Source organism: Salmo salar, chromosome ssa11 (assembly GCF_905237065.1).
Source record: "Salmo salar chromosome ssa11, Ssal_v3.1, whole genome shotgun sequence".
Taxonomy (NCBI): Eukaryota; Metazoa; Chordata; class Actinopteri; order Salmoniformes; family Salmonidae; genus Salmo; species Salmo salar.
Window position 1 is genome coordinate 47,938,834 of NC_059452.1, and position 17,177 is coordinate 47,956,010.

Genomic DNA, 17,177 nt, shown 5'->3' on the forward strand with positions numbered 1-17,177 from the left:
CTATTCCCTATATAGTGGTACTACTATAGACCAGAGCCCAATTCCCTATATAGTGGTACTACTATAGACCAGAGCCCTATTCCCTATATAGTGGTATTACTATAGACCAGAGCCCTATTCCCTATATAGTGCACTACTATAGACCAGAGCCCTATTCCCTATATAGTGGTACTACTATAGACCAGAGCCCTATTCCCTATATAGTGGTACTACTATAGACCAGAGCCCTATTCCCTATATAGTGGTACTACTATAGACCAGAGCCCTATTCCCTATATAGTGTACTACTATAGACCAGAGCCCTATTCCCTATATAGTGGTACTACTATAGACCAGAGCCCTATTCCCTATATAGTGGTACTACTATAGACCAGAGCCCTATTCCCTATATAGTGGTACTACTATAGACCAGAGCCCTATTCCCTATATAGTGGTACTACTATAGGCCAGAGCCCTATTCCCTATATACTTTAGACCAGAGCCCTATAAGGTACAATTTGGGACATAACCCATGACTATGAGACATGTCATCACTACTACTAACTGATGTGGAGCCAGTTCTGTTGCAGCGCACCCGGACTCACAGCCCCATGACCATGAGACATGTCATCACTACTACTCACTGATCTGGAGCCAGTTCTGTTGCAGCGTACCCGGACCCACAGAGCATCATCCACACTGGGCAGGGACTGGGAAACAAACACAAAAGCAGCAGCTGTTATTTCACATCATAGACAGAATGCATCGGCATAGTCCCTCCACCTTTCTTTTGACCTTTTTGTTCATAATGGACAAATGACCTTTGACCCCATAACTGAGTCAGTTCATGGCCACGTTCCAGTCCAACTACTTTGCAGTTGGCATGCAAGCCAGATTTCACAACACTACCTGAACTTGTCCAAGAAGAAAACACCGTTTTAAAATAAATGCACTTTGTGACATGTTAAAAATGCTATAAATGTTAAAGTTCTGACACTGTACGTATAAAGTGTCTCAGAGTAGGAGTTCTGATCCAGAATCAGGCTCCCCCTGCTTGTATTCTTTGTATTCTACAAAGCAAAACTGATCCTAGATCAGCTTGATACATTGTCCTTGAGCTCTCACCTCAAAGTCCAGTCCTCTCTTGGCGATGAGGTCCGTCCCCCGCAGGTAGAAAGCCTCCGCAGGGTTCTCCGTGATGGTCAGCTGAACATCATCACTACAGTTGATCCTGGCTACTAGAATGTCCACAGTGCTGTTCTCTTTTATAGACACAGGGTCAGGAGAAACTGTACAGACTGAGAGAGATGTCAAACAGACACAGATACAGGGGTCAGGAGAAACTGTACAGACTGAGAGAGATGTGAAACAGATACAGATACAGGGGTCAGGAGAAACTGTACATACTGAGAGAGATGTATAACAGACACAGATACAGGGGTCAGGAGAAACTGTACAGACTGAGAGAGATGTATAACAGACACAGATACAGGGGTCAGGAGAAACTGTACAGACTGAGAGAGATGTATAACAGACACAGATACAGGGGTCAGGAGAAACTGTACGTGTGGTGGAGGTGTGTCTACAGATACACTGTATTAATGAAGGTGTGGAGGAGGTGTGTCTACAGATACACTGTATTAATGAAGGTGTGGAGGAGGTGTGTCTACAGATACACTGTATTAATGAAGGTGTGGAGGAGGTGTGTCTACAGATACACTGTATTAATGAAGGTGTGTCTACAGACACACTGTATTATTGAAGGTGTGGTGGAGGTGTGTCTACAGACACACTGTATTAATGAAGGTGTGGAGGAGGTGTGTCTACAGACACACTGTATTAATGAAGGTGTGGCAGAGGAGTGTCTACAGATACACTGTATTAATGAAGGTGTGGTGGAGGTGTGTCTACAGACACACTGTATTAATGAAGGTGTGGAGGAGGTGTGTCTACAGACACAGTGTATTAATGAAGGTGTGGAGGAGGTGTGTCTACAGACACACTGTATTAATGAAGGTGTGTCTACAGATACACTGTATTAATGAAGGTGTGGAGGAGGTGTGTCTACAGATACACTGTATTAATGAAGGTGTGGAGGAGGTGTGTCTAAAGATACACTGTATTATTGAAGGTGTGGTGGAGGAGTGCTATTAATAAGATCTAGGTAAATGAGTAATCCGTTTGAACAAGGGGATTGTAAATAGAAATGACACTTGTTTTAGATATATTTTACCTAATAATCGCAAGAGACAAATGTGAAACCAGTCATATGGCAACAAACTGAAGCATATCAACATATCAACTTTCCCACAATAAAGTTTATGAAATGTTGTGCCATTATGCAGAATTTAAATGTTAAGACCTTTTAACTTGTAGGGATGGGCACTCTTGAATGACTTAATTATAGGCTACCCCGACTTTCTCTATCTCCTATTTCTATCACGTTAAATATTAGCCATTATCAGTATCGACAGTCAGTAGGCCTAAGAAACACACTACAATTCAACTGTTAGTTCCAGTCATTTGGTAGATACAGTGGGGGGGAAAAGTATTCGATCCCCTGCTGATTTTGTACGTTTGCCCACTGACAAAGAAATTATCAGTCTATAATTTTAATGGTAGGTTTATTTGAACAGTGAGAGACAGAATAACAACAACAAAAATCCAGAAAAACGCATGTCAAAAATTGTATAAATTGATTTGCATTTTAATGAGGGAAATAAGTATTTGACCCCCTCTCAATCAGAAAGATTTCTGGCTCCCAGGTGTCTTTTATACAGGTAACGAGCTGAGATTAGGAGCACACTCTTAAAGGGAGTGCTCCTAATCTCTGTTTGTTACCTGTATAAAAGACATCTGTCCACAGAAGCAATCAATCAATCAGATTCCAAACTCTCCACCATGGCCAAGACCAAAGAGCTCTCCAATGATGTCAGGGACAAGATTGTAGACCTACACAAGGCTGGAATGGGCTACAAGACCATCGCCAAGCAGCTTGGTGAGAAGGTGACAACAGTTGGTGCGATTATTCGCAAATGGAAGAAACACAAAATAACTGTCAATCTCCGTCGGCCTGGGGCTCCATGCAAGATCGCACCTTGTGGAGTTGCAATGATCATGAGAACGGTGAGGAATCAGCCCAGAACTACACGGGAGGATCTTGTCAATGATCTCAAGGCAGTTGGGACCATAGTCACCAAGAAAACAATTGGTAACACACTACACCATGATGGACTGAAATCCTGCAGCGCCCGCAAGGTCCCCCTGCTCAAGAAAGCACATATACATGCCCGTCTGAAGTTTGCCAATGAACATCTGAATGATTCAGAGGACAACTGGGTGAAAGTGTTGTGGTCAGATGAGACCAAACGGAGCTCTTTGGCATCAACTCAACTCGCCGTGTTTGGAGGAGGCGGAATGCTGCCTATGACCCCAAGAACCCCATCCCCACCGTCAAACATGAAGGTGGAAACATTATGCTTTGGGGTTGTTTTTCTGCTAAGGGGACAGGACAACTTCACCGCATCAAAGGGACGATGGACGGGGCCATGTACCGTCAAATCTTGGGTGAGAAACTCCTTCCCTCAGCCAGGGCATTGAAAATGGGTCATGGATGGGTATTTCAGCATGACAATGACCCAAAACACACGGCCAAGGCAACAAAGGAGTGGCTCAAGAAGAAGCACATTACGGACCTGGAGTGGCCTAGCCAGTCTCCAGACCTTAATCCCATAGAAAATCTGTGGAGGGAGCTGAAGGTTCGAGTTGCCAAACGTCAGCCTCGAAACCTCCAACACAACAAGACATAATTTACAAAGGAGCATTTGTGTTTAGTGAATCCACCAGACCAGAGACCTATGAACGAAATTACAAACAACTTTTTTTTGTTCAAGCCCTCAAGAACTGTTGTCTGCTAAAGATGATGGTCTGTTTGCATCTGCAAATGTATGGGCTGTCCAGTATCCAGACAACCTGTCCCCAGAGCTTCCTACAAAGTTCATCTCTTTCCATAACGTGTTGAGAGCGGGAATTAAGGAGAATGCGAGGCTCAATTAAAGATGGTACAGAATAGATTTGAAGTATTTGAAGAACAATTCCCTTCTGCCCATTTTCCCTGAAGTTACAAAGGCAATCAAGCATTTTTTTTTTTTTTTTACCTTCCCTGTAACTGTTGCTTCTGCGGAGGTAGAGCTTCGTGAACTGTTAGGCTTTAAGAGAAAATGGCGAACAAATAGGTCTACCAATCAACGTGTATCATTAGCTAAAACAAAGCTAAGCCCTGGCACCACACAAGTCCTATCATCGATCCGATAGGCACGCAGCCGCATACACATGTCGCGATTTCAGCACCATGGACAACGATCAGTAGTGTATACCTTGCGGGGGACCAGAGAAGGTGCGTTATGTCAGTCCATGTAGTCTAATTAAATCACTATGGAGCGGAGGGCAGACCAAGCCGTAACAGTTTGAGCCCGACACATGGGGCAATACTTGGCTGTGCAATCACACAGTTCCATGGTTAGTGCAGGCAATAGACGGCATAGCCTACTATTGTACACTATTCACTATTCTCCCTATTCTAATTATATATACACTAAGCGTCCATCATTACCATGGGTTAAATAACTATTTCAGTGGATGGCTTAAGATAAATGTACTGAAAACCCTTGGTAGCAAGTTGGGAGGGTTTTCAGCGGTTGAATTAGGACTACGTTTATTTATTCAGCAAGCGCAAGGGAACCACACCTGCAAACCCCGTTAATTACGCACCTTCATAAGGTAGGTCTGAATATCAGCTAGGGAGAAGTAAGAAGGAAAGGCGTGATGCGGCGGTTGACTCATAACCCGCATAACCCCGCGTTATCCGCAGTCTCCCGCGTTATCTGCGGGGCGGGTGGGTTTAGGGTTATGGAATATTGTGTGGATGAATGCCGTGTGGGTGGCGAGCGGGTTGAATAAAGAGAAAATAATACCTTAAAAAAGATCCATAAATGTATCATTATTGTGCAATTTATATCTATAGACTACATTGAGGTTTTTCGTTTTAGGCTATCAGGCATTATTAGTAGCCTATTGAAACCTAAACTTCAGGGCGCGCACCAAATAACATATCTTATTGCCAAATGATTTTGGGAAGGGAAGAAAAAGTTCATGTCGATCCACAGAGGCTAAAAGGACAATGTCGGAGTTGAATTAAATAAGTGAAAAGCTGCGGAATGCAGAGTTCAAAATGAAGAGTAGGGAGGCCCAGAGAAGTAGTCTAATGTTTGGGAAAGATTTGGTAGAGTGGTAGAGGATGACAGCAGTGCCAGGCTAGCTATGTTTTTTTTTTTTTTTTTTTTTACAATATATTTATTGGTATTTTTTACAATTTAACAATCATCAAAATATGACACAGATAATGCCCCGTTATTCCTTCCACCTACACAAAACACTATGCTACACGGGAGCACATCGAACAAAAGCCTTCCCTCCCCAACACAGGAACACCCCCCCCCCCCCTCCCCTCTACAGGTATTAGCTTCAATGACAACAACAAAAAGAAACAGAATGAACTTCACATTCAATGCACGAAAATAAATGATTAAACGCAAAAAACAAGGAATAATAATAATACATTAATGAAGAAAATTATAATTAGCTGCTAAGGTGACGACTCTAGAAACTGCTGAAAGTCCCCCCACACATCGGTAAATTCAAAGGGTTTATTACGTAAATTGTACTTTATTTTTTTCAGCAAGCTATGTTATGTGTGATGATTGTGAGGCGCTAAATTCGACATTTACAAGATGGGGACTTCGAATATGCCTATGGCGTGTCAAGGGAACTGTACTCTACTATTCTGATGGGTTAAACGAAAAACGGAAATCTGGACACTGATTGTAGGTCTATAACCTCTCGCGTAGCCTTAATATTAACTCTTGCACAATTTCTTGCAGTAAAACGATAGGCCGAAACCAAATGTAAGCTACATTTTAACTTGGGAAGAGGAGTGGAGAAATATGATTTATTTATTTCAGCATCTTGACAGTATGTGAATGCTCAGCATGCGAATACGTAGTTAGATACACTACATGGCCACTACTCGACAAACCATTTCTGTATGCACCTCGCTTTAAGCACGGGGGCATTGTCATGCTGAAACAGGAAAAGGCCTTCCCCAAACTGTTGCCACAAAGTTGGAAGAACAGAATCGTCTAGAATATCATTGTATCCTGTAGCGTTAAGATTTCCCTTCAATGGAGCTAAGGGGCCTAGCTCGAACCATGGAAAACAGCCCCTGACCAGTATTCCTCCTCCACCAAACTTTACAGTTGGCACTATGCATTCGGGCAGGTAGCGTTCTCCCGGCATCTGCCAAACCCAGATTCGTCAATCGGACTACCAGATGGTGAGGCGTGATTCATTATTCCAGAGAACGCATTTCTACTGCTCCAGAGTCCAATGGTGGTGAGCTTTACACCACTACAGTCAACGTTTGGCATTGCGCATGGTTATCTTAGTCTTGTGTGCGGCTGCTCAGCCATGGAAACCCCTTTCATGAAGCTCTCGACAAACAGTTATTGTGCTGACATTACTTCCAGATGCAGTCGGTAGGGAGTGTTGTGAGTGTTGCAACCAAGGACAGATGATTTTTACTCGCTATGGTGCTTCAGCACTCAGCAGTCATGTCCTGTCAGCTTGTGTGGCCTACCACTTCCCGGCTGAGCCGTTGTTGCTTCTAGACATTTCCACTTCACAATAACAAGACTTACAGTTGACCGGGGCAGCTCTAGCAGGGCAGACATTTGACGAACTGGCTTGTATGACGGTGCCACCTTGAAAGTTACTGAGCTCTTCAGTACGGCCCATTCTACTGACAATGTTTGTCTATGGAGATTGCATGGCTGTGTGTTCGATTTTATACACCTGTCAGCAACGAGTGTGGCTGAAATAGCCGAAATACAGTCATTTGAAGGGGTGTCCACATACCTTTGGCCATGTAGTGGACCATCTGTAGAGATGCTGTCTTTATCAGCATCATAAATCCTGATAGCGTGGATAGGGACCGTCTCTAAAGGTGAAGGTACTGTCTTTATCAGCATCATAAATCCTGATAGCGTGGATAGGGACCGTCTCTAAAGGTGAAGGTGCTGTCTTTATCAGCATCATAAAACCTGATAGCGTGGATAGGGACCGTCTCTAAAGGTGAAGGTGCTGTCTTTATCAGCATCATAAAACCTGATAGCATGGATAGGGACTGTCTCTAAAGGTGAAGGTGCTGTCTTTATCAGCATCATAAAACCTGATAGCATGGATAGGGACCGTCTCTAAAGGTGAAGGTGCTGTCTTTTTCAGCATCATAAAACCTGATAGCGTGGATAGGGACTGTCTCTAAAGGTGAAGGTGCTGTCTTTATCAGCATCATAAAACCTCATACTATTTCAAACACATAAAATATGCATCTAAACCAAACTGAAATCTTATCAGAAACATGTTGGGTCGTTTTCACAGATTTCTATTTTCTTGCATTTTATCGCTGATCCCTAAAGGTCTTGGAGAAAGAATCAGAGATGACAGAGAAAACGTTACGGATGTCAACTATATTGAAGCATTCTATCGATCTATCAATTACATTATTCTGTTGAGCAAGGGTTGATTTAATCTTCTAGGTCAATTTATAATGACAGAAGAGAAGCTGCATCTAATTATAGACAAGTTGACTAACAAATAGCCTACCAAAATGTTGGAAATTATAAGCAGAAACATATCTAAATCAGGCAACAACAAAAATATCCTGCACCTCCTGTTTATTAAAAAAAATCCTTCTGCTGTCTCTGACTGTAGCCTACAGCACATTTTGTATATTAGTGGGTTAGGGTTGGGTGCGGGTCTCAGATGTTCACTTTATCACATATAGTCGGGCGGTTGCTGATGGGTTATTAGCAATTGCGGGCGGGTGCGGGTGAGCCAACAGCTGACCTAAGCACGGCTAGCGTGTGGAGGAAAGGCATAACTTCCTAAGTCAGAATCAGGCCCATGGTCAGTATGACGTACAGGCCTCAAGGCCTGTGAAACAGTGACAGAGGTACTTATCAATGTATAAAACCATTTTTGATAGAGGTCAGATTGCACTGTGCTTGAGTACAGTATCCCCCCCATTAACAAAGAAACCAAAATCCACAACCCCTCTCATAACACACCAAGATGACCACCTGACCAAAACAGCCAATAGAACATCACTACTCACGTTTCTCAGCTGGACAAAGTATAGAAAGTAAAAACAACACCAGACAACCCAGGAGGATATTTGCAGTTTGCTGTTTTCCTTTATAATTATATAGTTCCATGTCCTGGTTTTCAAGACGACACAACAAATGAAGTCCGTAGAGAGGACGAGGAGAGGAGACGATGGTACCAGCTGGTACTCACTGGGCATAATGCTTTGTCTGTGTTGCCCTGCCTGACGTGTGGGAGTCGACTACAGTTGCAATGTTTGTGACTTCATCTTAGGGTCATATTATGCCTAAAGAGCCTGCCAATAGTGGTCCGCTAGCCTCCTACTAAAATACTTGCATCTGTTTTGCTGCTTGAAGGGATCACACTGGAAGCGTCTGAAATGGCATCCTATTCCTTATGGGCCCTGGTTAAAAGTAGTGCACTATATAGGGAATAGGGCCCTGGTTAAAAGTAGTGCACTATATAGGGAATAGGGCTCTGGTTAAAAGTAGTGCACTATATAGGGAATAGGGCCCTGGTTAAAAGTAGTGCACTATATAGGGAATAGGGCCCTGGTTAAAAGTAGTACACTATATAGGGAATAGGGTGCCATCCATCCCAGATTACCTCCACTCAAAAAGAGACCGCTTCTGGATGGATCAGTGGGTGGATGGATGGATGGATGAATGGGTGGATGGGTGGGTGGATGGATGGATGAATGTGTGGGCGGGTGGATGGGAGGATAGATGGATGGATGGATGGATGGATGGATGGATGGATGGATGGATGGATGGATGGATGGATGGATGGAAGGAAGGATGGATGAATGGATGGGTGGGTGGATGGGTGGGTGGGTGGGTGGGTGGGTGGGTGGATGGATGGATGGATGGGTGGGTGGGTGGGTGGGTGGATGGATGGATTGGTGGGTGGGTGGGTGGATGGGTGGATGGATGGATGGGGCATTTGAATACCTTTTATTTAATATTTGTGAAACTGAAATGTCAGATCCAACCAGTCAGATGTAACCAGTCAGATATAACCAGTCAGATGTAACCAGTCAGATATAACCAGTCAGATATAACCAGTCAGATGTAACCAGTCAGATATAACCAGTCAGATATAACCAGTCAGATGTAACCAGTCAGATATAACCAGTCAGATGTAACCAGTCAGATGTAACCAGTCAGATGTAACCAGTCAGATATAACCAGTCAGATGTAACCAGTCAGATGTAACCAGTCAGATGTAACCAGTCAGATGTAACCAGTCAGATGTAACCAGTCGGATGTAACCAGTCAGATGTAACCAGTCAGATGTAACCAGTCAGATGTAACCAGTAAGATGTAACCAGTCAGATGTAACCAGTCAGATGTAACCAGTCAGATGTAACCAGTCAGACGTAACCAGTCAGACGTAACCAGTCAGACGTAACCAGTCAGATATAACCAGTCAGATGTAACCAGTCAGACGTAACCAGTCAGATGTAACCAGTCAGATGTAACCAGTCAGATGTAACCAGTCAGATATAACCAGTCAGATGTAACCAGTCAGATATAACCAGTCAGATGTAACCAGTCAGATGTAACCAGTCAGATGTAACCAGTCAGATGTAACCAGTCAGATGTAACCAGTCAGATGTAACCAGTCAGATGTAACCCGTCAGATGTAACCCGTCAGATCTAACCAGTCAGATGTAACCAGTCAGATGTAACCAGTCAGATGTAACCAGTCAGATGTAACCAGTCAGATATAACCAGTCAGATGTAACCAGTCAGATGTAACCAGTCAGATGTAACCAGTCAGATATAACCAGTCAGATATAACCAGTCAGATGTAACCAGTCAGATATAACCAGTCAGATGTAACCAGTCAGATATAACCAGTCAGATATAACCAGTCAGATGTAACCAGTCAGATATAACCAGTCAGATGTAACCAGTCAGATGTAACCAGTCAGATGTAACCAGTCAGATATAACCAGTCAGATGTAACCAGTCAGATGTAACCAGTCAGATGTAACCAGTCAGACGTAACCAGTCAGACGTAACCAGTCAGATGTAACCAGTCAGATATAATCAGTCAGATATTACCAGTCAGATGTAACCAGTCAGATGTAACCAGTCAGATGTAACCAGTCAGATGTAACCAGTCAGATGTAACCAGTAAGATGTAACCAGTCAGATGTAACCAGTCAGATGTAACCAGTCAGATGTAACCAGTCAGATGTAACCAGTAAGATGTAACCAGTCAGATGTAACCAGTCAGATGTAACCAGTCAGATGTAACCAGTCAGATGTAACCAGTCAGATATAACGAGTCAGATATAACCAGTCAGATGTAACCAGTCAGATATAACCAGTCAGATATAACCAGTCAGATGTAACCAGTCAGATATAACCAGTCAGTTGTAACCAGTCAGATATAACCAGTCAGATGTAACCAGTCAGATATAACCAGTCAGATATAACCAGTCAGATATAACCAGTCAGATGTAACCAGTCAGATATAACCAGTCAGATGTAACCAGTGTAATGTTTAGAAGTACTGACTCTACAACAACTCGTGGATCACATTAACCCATGGCTGAAATCAAAAGCTCTGCGTGCCATCATGATCAAAAACACCTCATCTTATTACTAAATCATATTGAGGTGTTTATAAAAGGACTTGTTTTCTGGACTTGGTCCTGTTTAGAGCGTCACTAGGACATATTTCACATGAATATAGCCACCACCATCCACTTTCTCCCATTCTCTCAAGGGGTTTGAAAAAAAAATAGGCACCCTATTACCTATATAGCGCCCTGCTTTTCACTAAAGTGTACTATAAGGTATAGGGTGCCCAACCCGTCCCCCGTCCCCCGTCTCCGTCCCGTTGGACATCTAATGACATACACACTGATACACAATGGGAGACATGTACCCCTCCACACAGGAACCATATATCACCCCCCCACACACACACACCACTCACACGCCCGTCCACCCCCCACTATAGACCTGCTGTGTGTCATAGTGTAATAGTGTCACATGAAACAAACACATTGTGTTGTGGGAGGCTGCCATACACCAGACACCATGGCATAATGACATGCAATAGGAGGGAGGGAGCCCCTAGCAACACTTGGAACAGTGTGGCCTCATTCTTCATGTCATTGCAGATTGAACTGTATGACTTACCTGGATGAATTGAATTGATTTACCTGACTACCCAGTGCTTGACTTGGGCTGGACCTCACAGGAACTGAGTTCCCGGGCCAGCACATCAAATGTTCTACTGAGTTCCTGAACCTCTTATCAGGTCAAAAGTATTGTGGAGTTCCGGAACCTCTTATCAGGTCAAAAGTATTGTGGAGTTCTGGAAACCTCTTATCGGGTCAAAAGTATTGTGGAGTTCTGGAAACCTCTTATCAGGTCAAAAGTATTGTGGAGTTCCGGAACCTCTTATCAGGTCAAAAGTATTGTGGAGTTCCGGAACCTCTTATCAGGTCAAAAGTATTGTGGAGTTCCTGCACCTAAATATATAAACAGTACCACCACCTATTTCAGTCCAAGTCAAGCACTGGACTTACCATGAAATGTAAAACTGTTGACACTTTAAAAGGTGAAATCGAGAATAGTTAATTGTCTCTCACGTGAGTGCTGTGTAACCAGGACACTGGGGAGGTGTGATGTCATTGTGAATATGTAATGAAGCTTAATTTTGCCAGCCAAGTGCTGTGGCATGGCGTCAGACAGACAGGTCTACAGTAACCACTACTACCAGGACTGTAGCATGGTGAGACAGACAGGTCTACAGTAACCACTACTACCAGGACTGTAGCATGGTGAGACAGACAGGTCTACAGTAACCACTACTACCAGGACTGTAGCATGGTGAGACAGACAGGTCTACAGTAACCACTACTACCAAGACTGTAGCATGGTGAGACAGACAGGTCTGCAGTAACCGCTACTACCAGCAGAGAGCAGCACAGTAGAGGTTAGAACAGAACAGCCTGTGGTTAAAGTAACAGCTCTTTCATTTTCAACATAGTTGAAGTTTCAAGTCAGATAAAGCAGGACTATGCTGGGTGATGAACTATGAACAGTCTCACAGACTAGCTGAACAACCTAGCCCACTCAAACCAATCACAACAATAGATTGCAGTAGGAATATCATCCCATTATCCCACACTGGTCTGGCTCTAAGGGTATAACTGTTCTGAGTGTGATTTGATTCAGCTGTTGCTATGTAACCAGTCAACATGCACTGACAGGCCTAATTAACTTAATCAGACAAGGTAAACAATCTAAACAGTGAGACTTTCAGACAGGCAGTTTCCAGGATAGGATTTGAGTATCCCTGCCCTTATAGGCCCAAGACAGTAGGAAAACGACCCGGGCCCAGGTTCCATACCCTGTCATCTCATACAGTAGGAAAACGACCCGGGTCCAGGTTCTAGACCCAGTCAGTCTTATACAGTAGGAATACGACCCGGGCCCAGGTTCCATACCCTGTCATCTCATACAGTAGGAAAACGACCCAGGTCCAGGTTCTAGACCCAGTCAGTCTTATACAGTAGGAAAACGACCCGGGTCCAGGTTCTAGACCCAGTCAGTCTTATACAGTAGGAATACGACCCGGGCCCAGGTACCATACCCAGTCAGTCTTATACAGTAGGAATACGACCCGGGTCCAGGTACCATACCCAGTCAGTCTTATACACTGCACAGCTCCAGTATCGAGGTACACAGCCCAGGGCAACACAGTTTCAACAGCAACAAAATGAGCCTCAGCAGTCTTAAGACTCCCTCCCAGAATTCTTTGCGCTAATCTACAGTAGCTGCTTACAGTGGCTGGAGGCTCACCCTGGGTTAGGGTTAGAGTTAGACGAGGTTAGCCATGCATGAGTCCTGTTTGGGACAGGATCACTGCCTGGTCTGTTGTTGTCTAAGGACGCTTGTCTAGGTCAGCCATGTATGAGTCCTGCTTGGGACAGGATCACTGCCTGGTCTGGTGTTGTCTAAGGACGCTTGTCTAGGTCAGCCATGTATGAGTCCCGCTTGGGACAGGATCACTGCCTGGTCTGGTGTTGTCTAAGGACACTTATCTAGGTCAGCCATGTATGAGTCCCGCTTGGGACAGGATCACTGCCTGGTCTGGTGTTGTCTAAGGACACTTATCTAGGTCAGCCATGTATGAGTGCTGTTCAGGACAGGATCACTGCCTGGTCTGGTGTTGTCTAAGGACGCTTATCTACTAAACTCTTATGAGGTGAGACAGAGTCCATCTGAGGACAAGGAGATCCTATAATCCTACCTTACATACAGTATATCCTCAGTGAGAACTCTTATGAGCTGAGACAGAGTCCATCTGAGAACAAGGAGATCCTACACGCATACAGTCTAGGGACTTGAACCCACAAAACTTGACATGTAATTGAACTTGCATAATGTTCACTTTAGCGATTATGTGATGTATTGAATTGAATAGAAGGTGGTGCATAATTGCTGTTGTTTGTTATCATATTGGAGGGTATTATTACAGGACCACATGACTTGCATCAGAGAAGGTCGCTTTTTCTAAACAGGTTGTTCATCAGATCACACTGCGTGCACAATTATTAGGCAAGTGAGTATTCTGATCTTATCATTACTTCTATGCACATTTTCCAACTCCAAACCATATAAACTTGAATGCTTATAGGATGTAATCATTTTCAGGTGATATGAATTTGTGTCACACCCTGATCTGTTTCACCTGTCCTCGTTATTGTCTCCACCCCCTCCAGGTGTCGCTTATTTTCCCCAGTGTATTTATCCCTGTGTTTCCTGTCTCGCTGTGCCAGTGTATTTATCCCTGTGTTTCCTGTCTCGCTGTGACAGTGTATTTATCCCTGTGTTTCCTGTCTCTCTGTGTATTTATCCCTGTGTTTCCTGTCTCTCTGTGACAGTGTATTTATGCCTGTGTTTCATGTCTCTCTGAGCCAGTGTATTTATGCCTGTGTTTCCTGTCTCTCTGTGCCAGTTCGTCTTGTATGTTTCCATGTCAACCAGCGGTTTTCCCCATTTTCCTGCTTTTTGCATTCTCCTTTATCTAGTCCTCTTGGTTTTGACCCTTGCCTGTTTCTGGACTTTGTACCCGCCTGCCTGACCATTCTGCCTGCCTTGGCCACGAGCCTGTCTGCCACTCTGTACCTCCTGGACTCTGATCTGGTTTTGACCTTTTTGCCTGTCCATGACCATTCTCTTGCCTATCCCTTTGGATTAATAAACATTGTAAGACTCCAACCATCTGCCTCCTGTGTCTGCATTTGGGTCTCGCCTAGTGTCATGATATATTTGTGTAATGAGGGAGGGTGTGGCGAAAGTGAATATCACCTTATATCAAGGTGTGCATAATTATTAGGCAGCTTCATTACCTCAGGTAAAATGGGCCAAAAAAGAGATTTAACTGACACTAAAAAGTAAAAAATTGTAAAATGCCTTTCAGACGGATGCAACACTCTTGAAATAGCTAAACTATTGAGGGGTGAACACCGGACAATCAAACGTTTTGTTGCGAATAGTTAACCAGGGGCGAGGGGGAAAAAAACGCATGGAGAAGAAAGAGCGCAAATTAACTGCAAAAGACTTGAAAATAATAAAATGTCAAGCTACCAGGAACCCATTATCCTCCAGTGCCACCATATTCCAGAACTGCAACCTACCTGGAGTGTCCAGAAGTACAACCTACCTGGAGTGTCCAGAAGTACAACCTACCTGGAGTGTCCAGAAGTACAACCTACCTGGAGTGTCCAGAAGTACAACCTACCTGGAGTGTCCAGAAGTACAACCTACCTGGAGTGTCCAGAAATACAACCTACCTGGAGTGTCCAGAAGTACAAGGTGTCAAGTGCTCAGAGACATGGCCAAGGTCAAGAAGGATGAAACACGACCACCCCTGAATAAAATTGACAAGAAGAAGCAGATCGAGAAACTGACAGACTCCATGGCTATATTGGTCACTGAATATTTTTTAAAGGCCAAAAATGTTATTTAATTGTCATTTTGTGTTACTTATTTGTTACACTTACTCTAACAATGGAGAATAAACAAGTGAGTTGGGAGACATTATTTTTGTAATTTAGTTGACTAATAATTGTGCACACATATATTCCCCTGAGAAAGACAAAACTCCCTTTTTCTTTGTTAAACATTCAGGTTTGAGATTCATTAACATTTTGGATTGACTGAGAGCATTGTGTTTGTTCAACAATAAAATTAATCCTGAGGAATACAATTTGCCTAATAATTGTCCACGCAGTGTACATGCCAGCGGATTGACTTGTTGATCTGTAAAACACACTAAAGCAACTTTGTTTTTTGCCCTTTCATAACCATCAACAACAAGACATTTCACACAGAATATAAGGTGTTAGTCCATAAGCTACAGTGGTATGCAAACAGAAAGAAGATTTCATACTTCTCAACTGTTTTTCCGAAGGATGAAGTTGGTCCTAGAATACTGATCTTAGATCAGTTTTGCATTCCCTCCCTAAGAATGAATTCATGTTTAGGATGAGGGCAAGCTGATCCTAGATCAGTGTTTAGGGCCAACTTCTACTCAGACTGTGTTGCTCTCCTCTCAGAGCTCTGGGCTAAAGGAATGCTGGTTCAGTTAGTAGATTCTGAATCATCTCCAGAGGAATTAGCATTGGGTTACTAGCTGCAATAAACCTACTAGCGTAAATGTGAGTCCTAAATGGCACCCTATTCCCTATACAGTGCACCAAATGGTGCACCCTATGGGAGTCCCTATATGGTGCACTACTTTTGACCAGGGCCCATGGGGAAAGGGTTCCATTAAGGATGCCGCCACTGTTGTGTCCCCTGTCACTATGTAGTACACAATCCTACTTCACAAACCAGTGCATGGAATGGGTCAGAACTGAACCAATAGAAGACATGCTATACTGTGGAAGTGTACCATACCTTACGCCAACATGTGCTTAATATTCTGCTAAGAGACAAAAGACCAATTAAAAAATATATTCTGAATGAAAAAAAACAGCTTGATGTTTGTTCTGAATAAAACAATATTATTGTGTTTTGTGTTTTGATACTGACTATAATTGGGGAACATTCTGAAGTTTCTGGGCAATCATGCCGATATACTTTCTGAAGTAGAGATGCTTGTCTCAATACTAACTACTACTCTGTCAGAAAGAAAACCTAACAGAAGTATGAATTGACCTTTTCTGGAAGAGTTGAGGTTCCTTTGACATTGACTCTCATTTACTTAGATATAGAACAGACAGTTTCAGAAGATCCTATATGTTTCAGAAGATGCCATATGTTTCAGGAGATCCTATATGTTTCAGAAGATCCTATATGTTTCAGAAGATGCCATATGTTTCAGAAGATCCTATAAGTTTCAGAAGATGCCATATATTTCAGGAGATCCTATATGTTTCAGAAGATGCTATATGTTTCAGAAGATGCTATATGTTTCAGGAGATCCTATATGTTTCAGAAGATGCCATATGTTTCAGGAGATCCTATATGTTTTAGAAGATCCTATACGTTTCAGGAGATCCTATATGTTTCAGGATATCCTATATGTTTCAGAAGATGCCATATATTTCAGGAGATCCTATATGTTTCAGAAGATGCTATATGTTTCAGGAGATCCTATATGTTTCAGGAGATCCTATATGTTTCAGGAGGTCCTATATGTTTCAGGAGATCCTATATGTTTCAGGAGATCTTATATGTTTCAGGAGATCCTATATGTTTCAGCCAATCCTATATGTTTCAGAAGATCCTATATGTTTCAGCAGATCCTATATGTTTCAGAAGATGCCATATGTTTCAGAAGATGCTATATGTTTCAGAAGATGCTATATGTTTCAGGATATCCTATATGTTTCAGAAGATCCTATATGTTTCAGAAGATGCCATATGTTTCAGAAGATCCTATACGTTTCAGGATATCCTATATGTTTCAGGATATCCTATATGTTTCAGAAGATGCCA

At 43.0% G+C, this 17,177-nt stretch overlaps 1 protein-coding gene across 1 annotated transcript in view; it reads right to left on the reverse strand.

The window, feature by feature from the left end:
• The window catches only part of LOC106596711 (cadherin-related family member 5), a 146,173-nt gene extending 137,786 nt beyond the window's left edge, over positions 1 to 8,387 (reverse strand). Inside the window, exons 1-3 of the mRNA XM_045689710.1 lie at positions 8,210 to 8,387; positions 1,105 to 1,277; positions 624 to 689 (exon numbers count right to left, since the gene is read on the reverse strand). Coding sequence (XP_045545666.1) covers positions 624 to 689; positions 1,105 to 1,277; positions 8,210 to 8,309 — 339 coding nt within the window. The 5' untranslated portion in view covers positions 8,310 to 8,387. The remainder of the gene's footprint in view (positions 1 to 623; positions 690 to 1,104; positions 1,278 to 8,209) is intronic.
• Between the last annotated feature and the right edge of the window lie 8,790 nt (positions 8,388 to 17,177).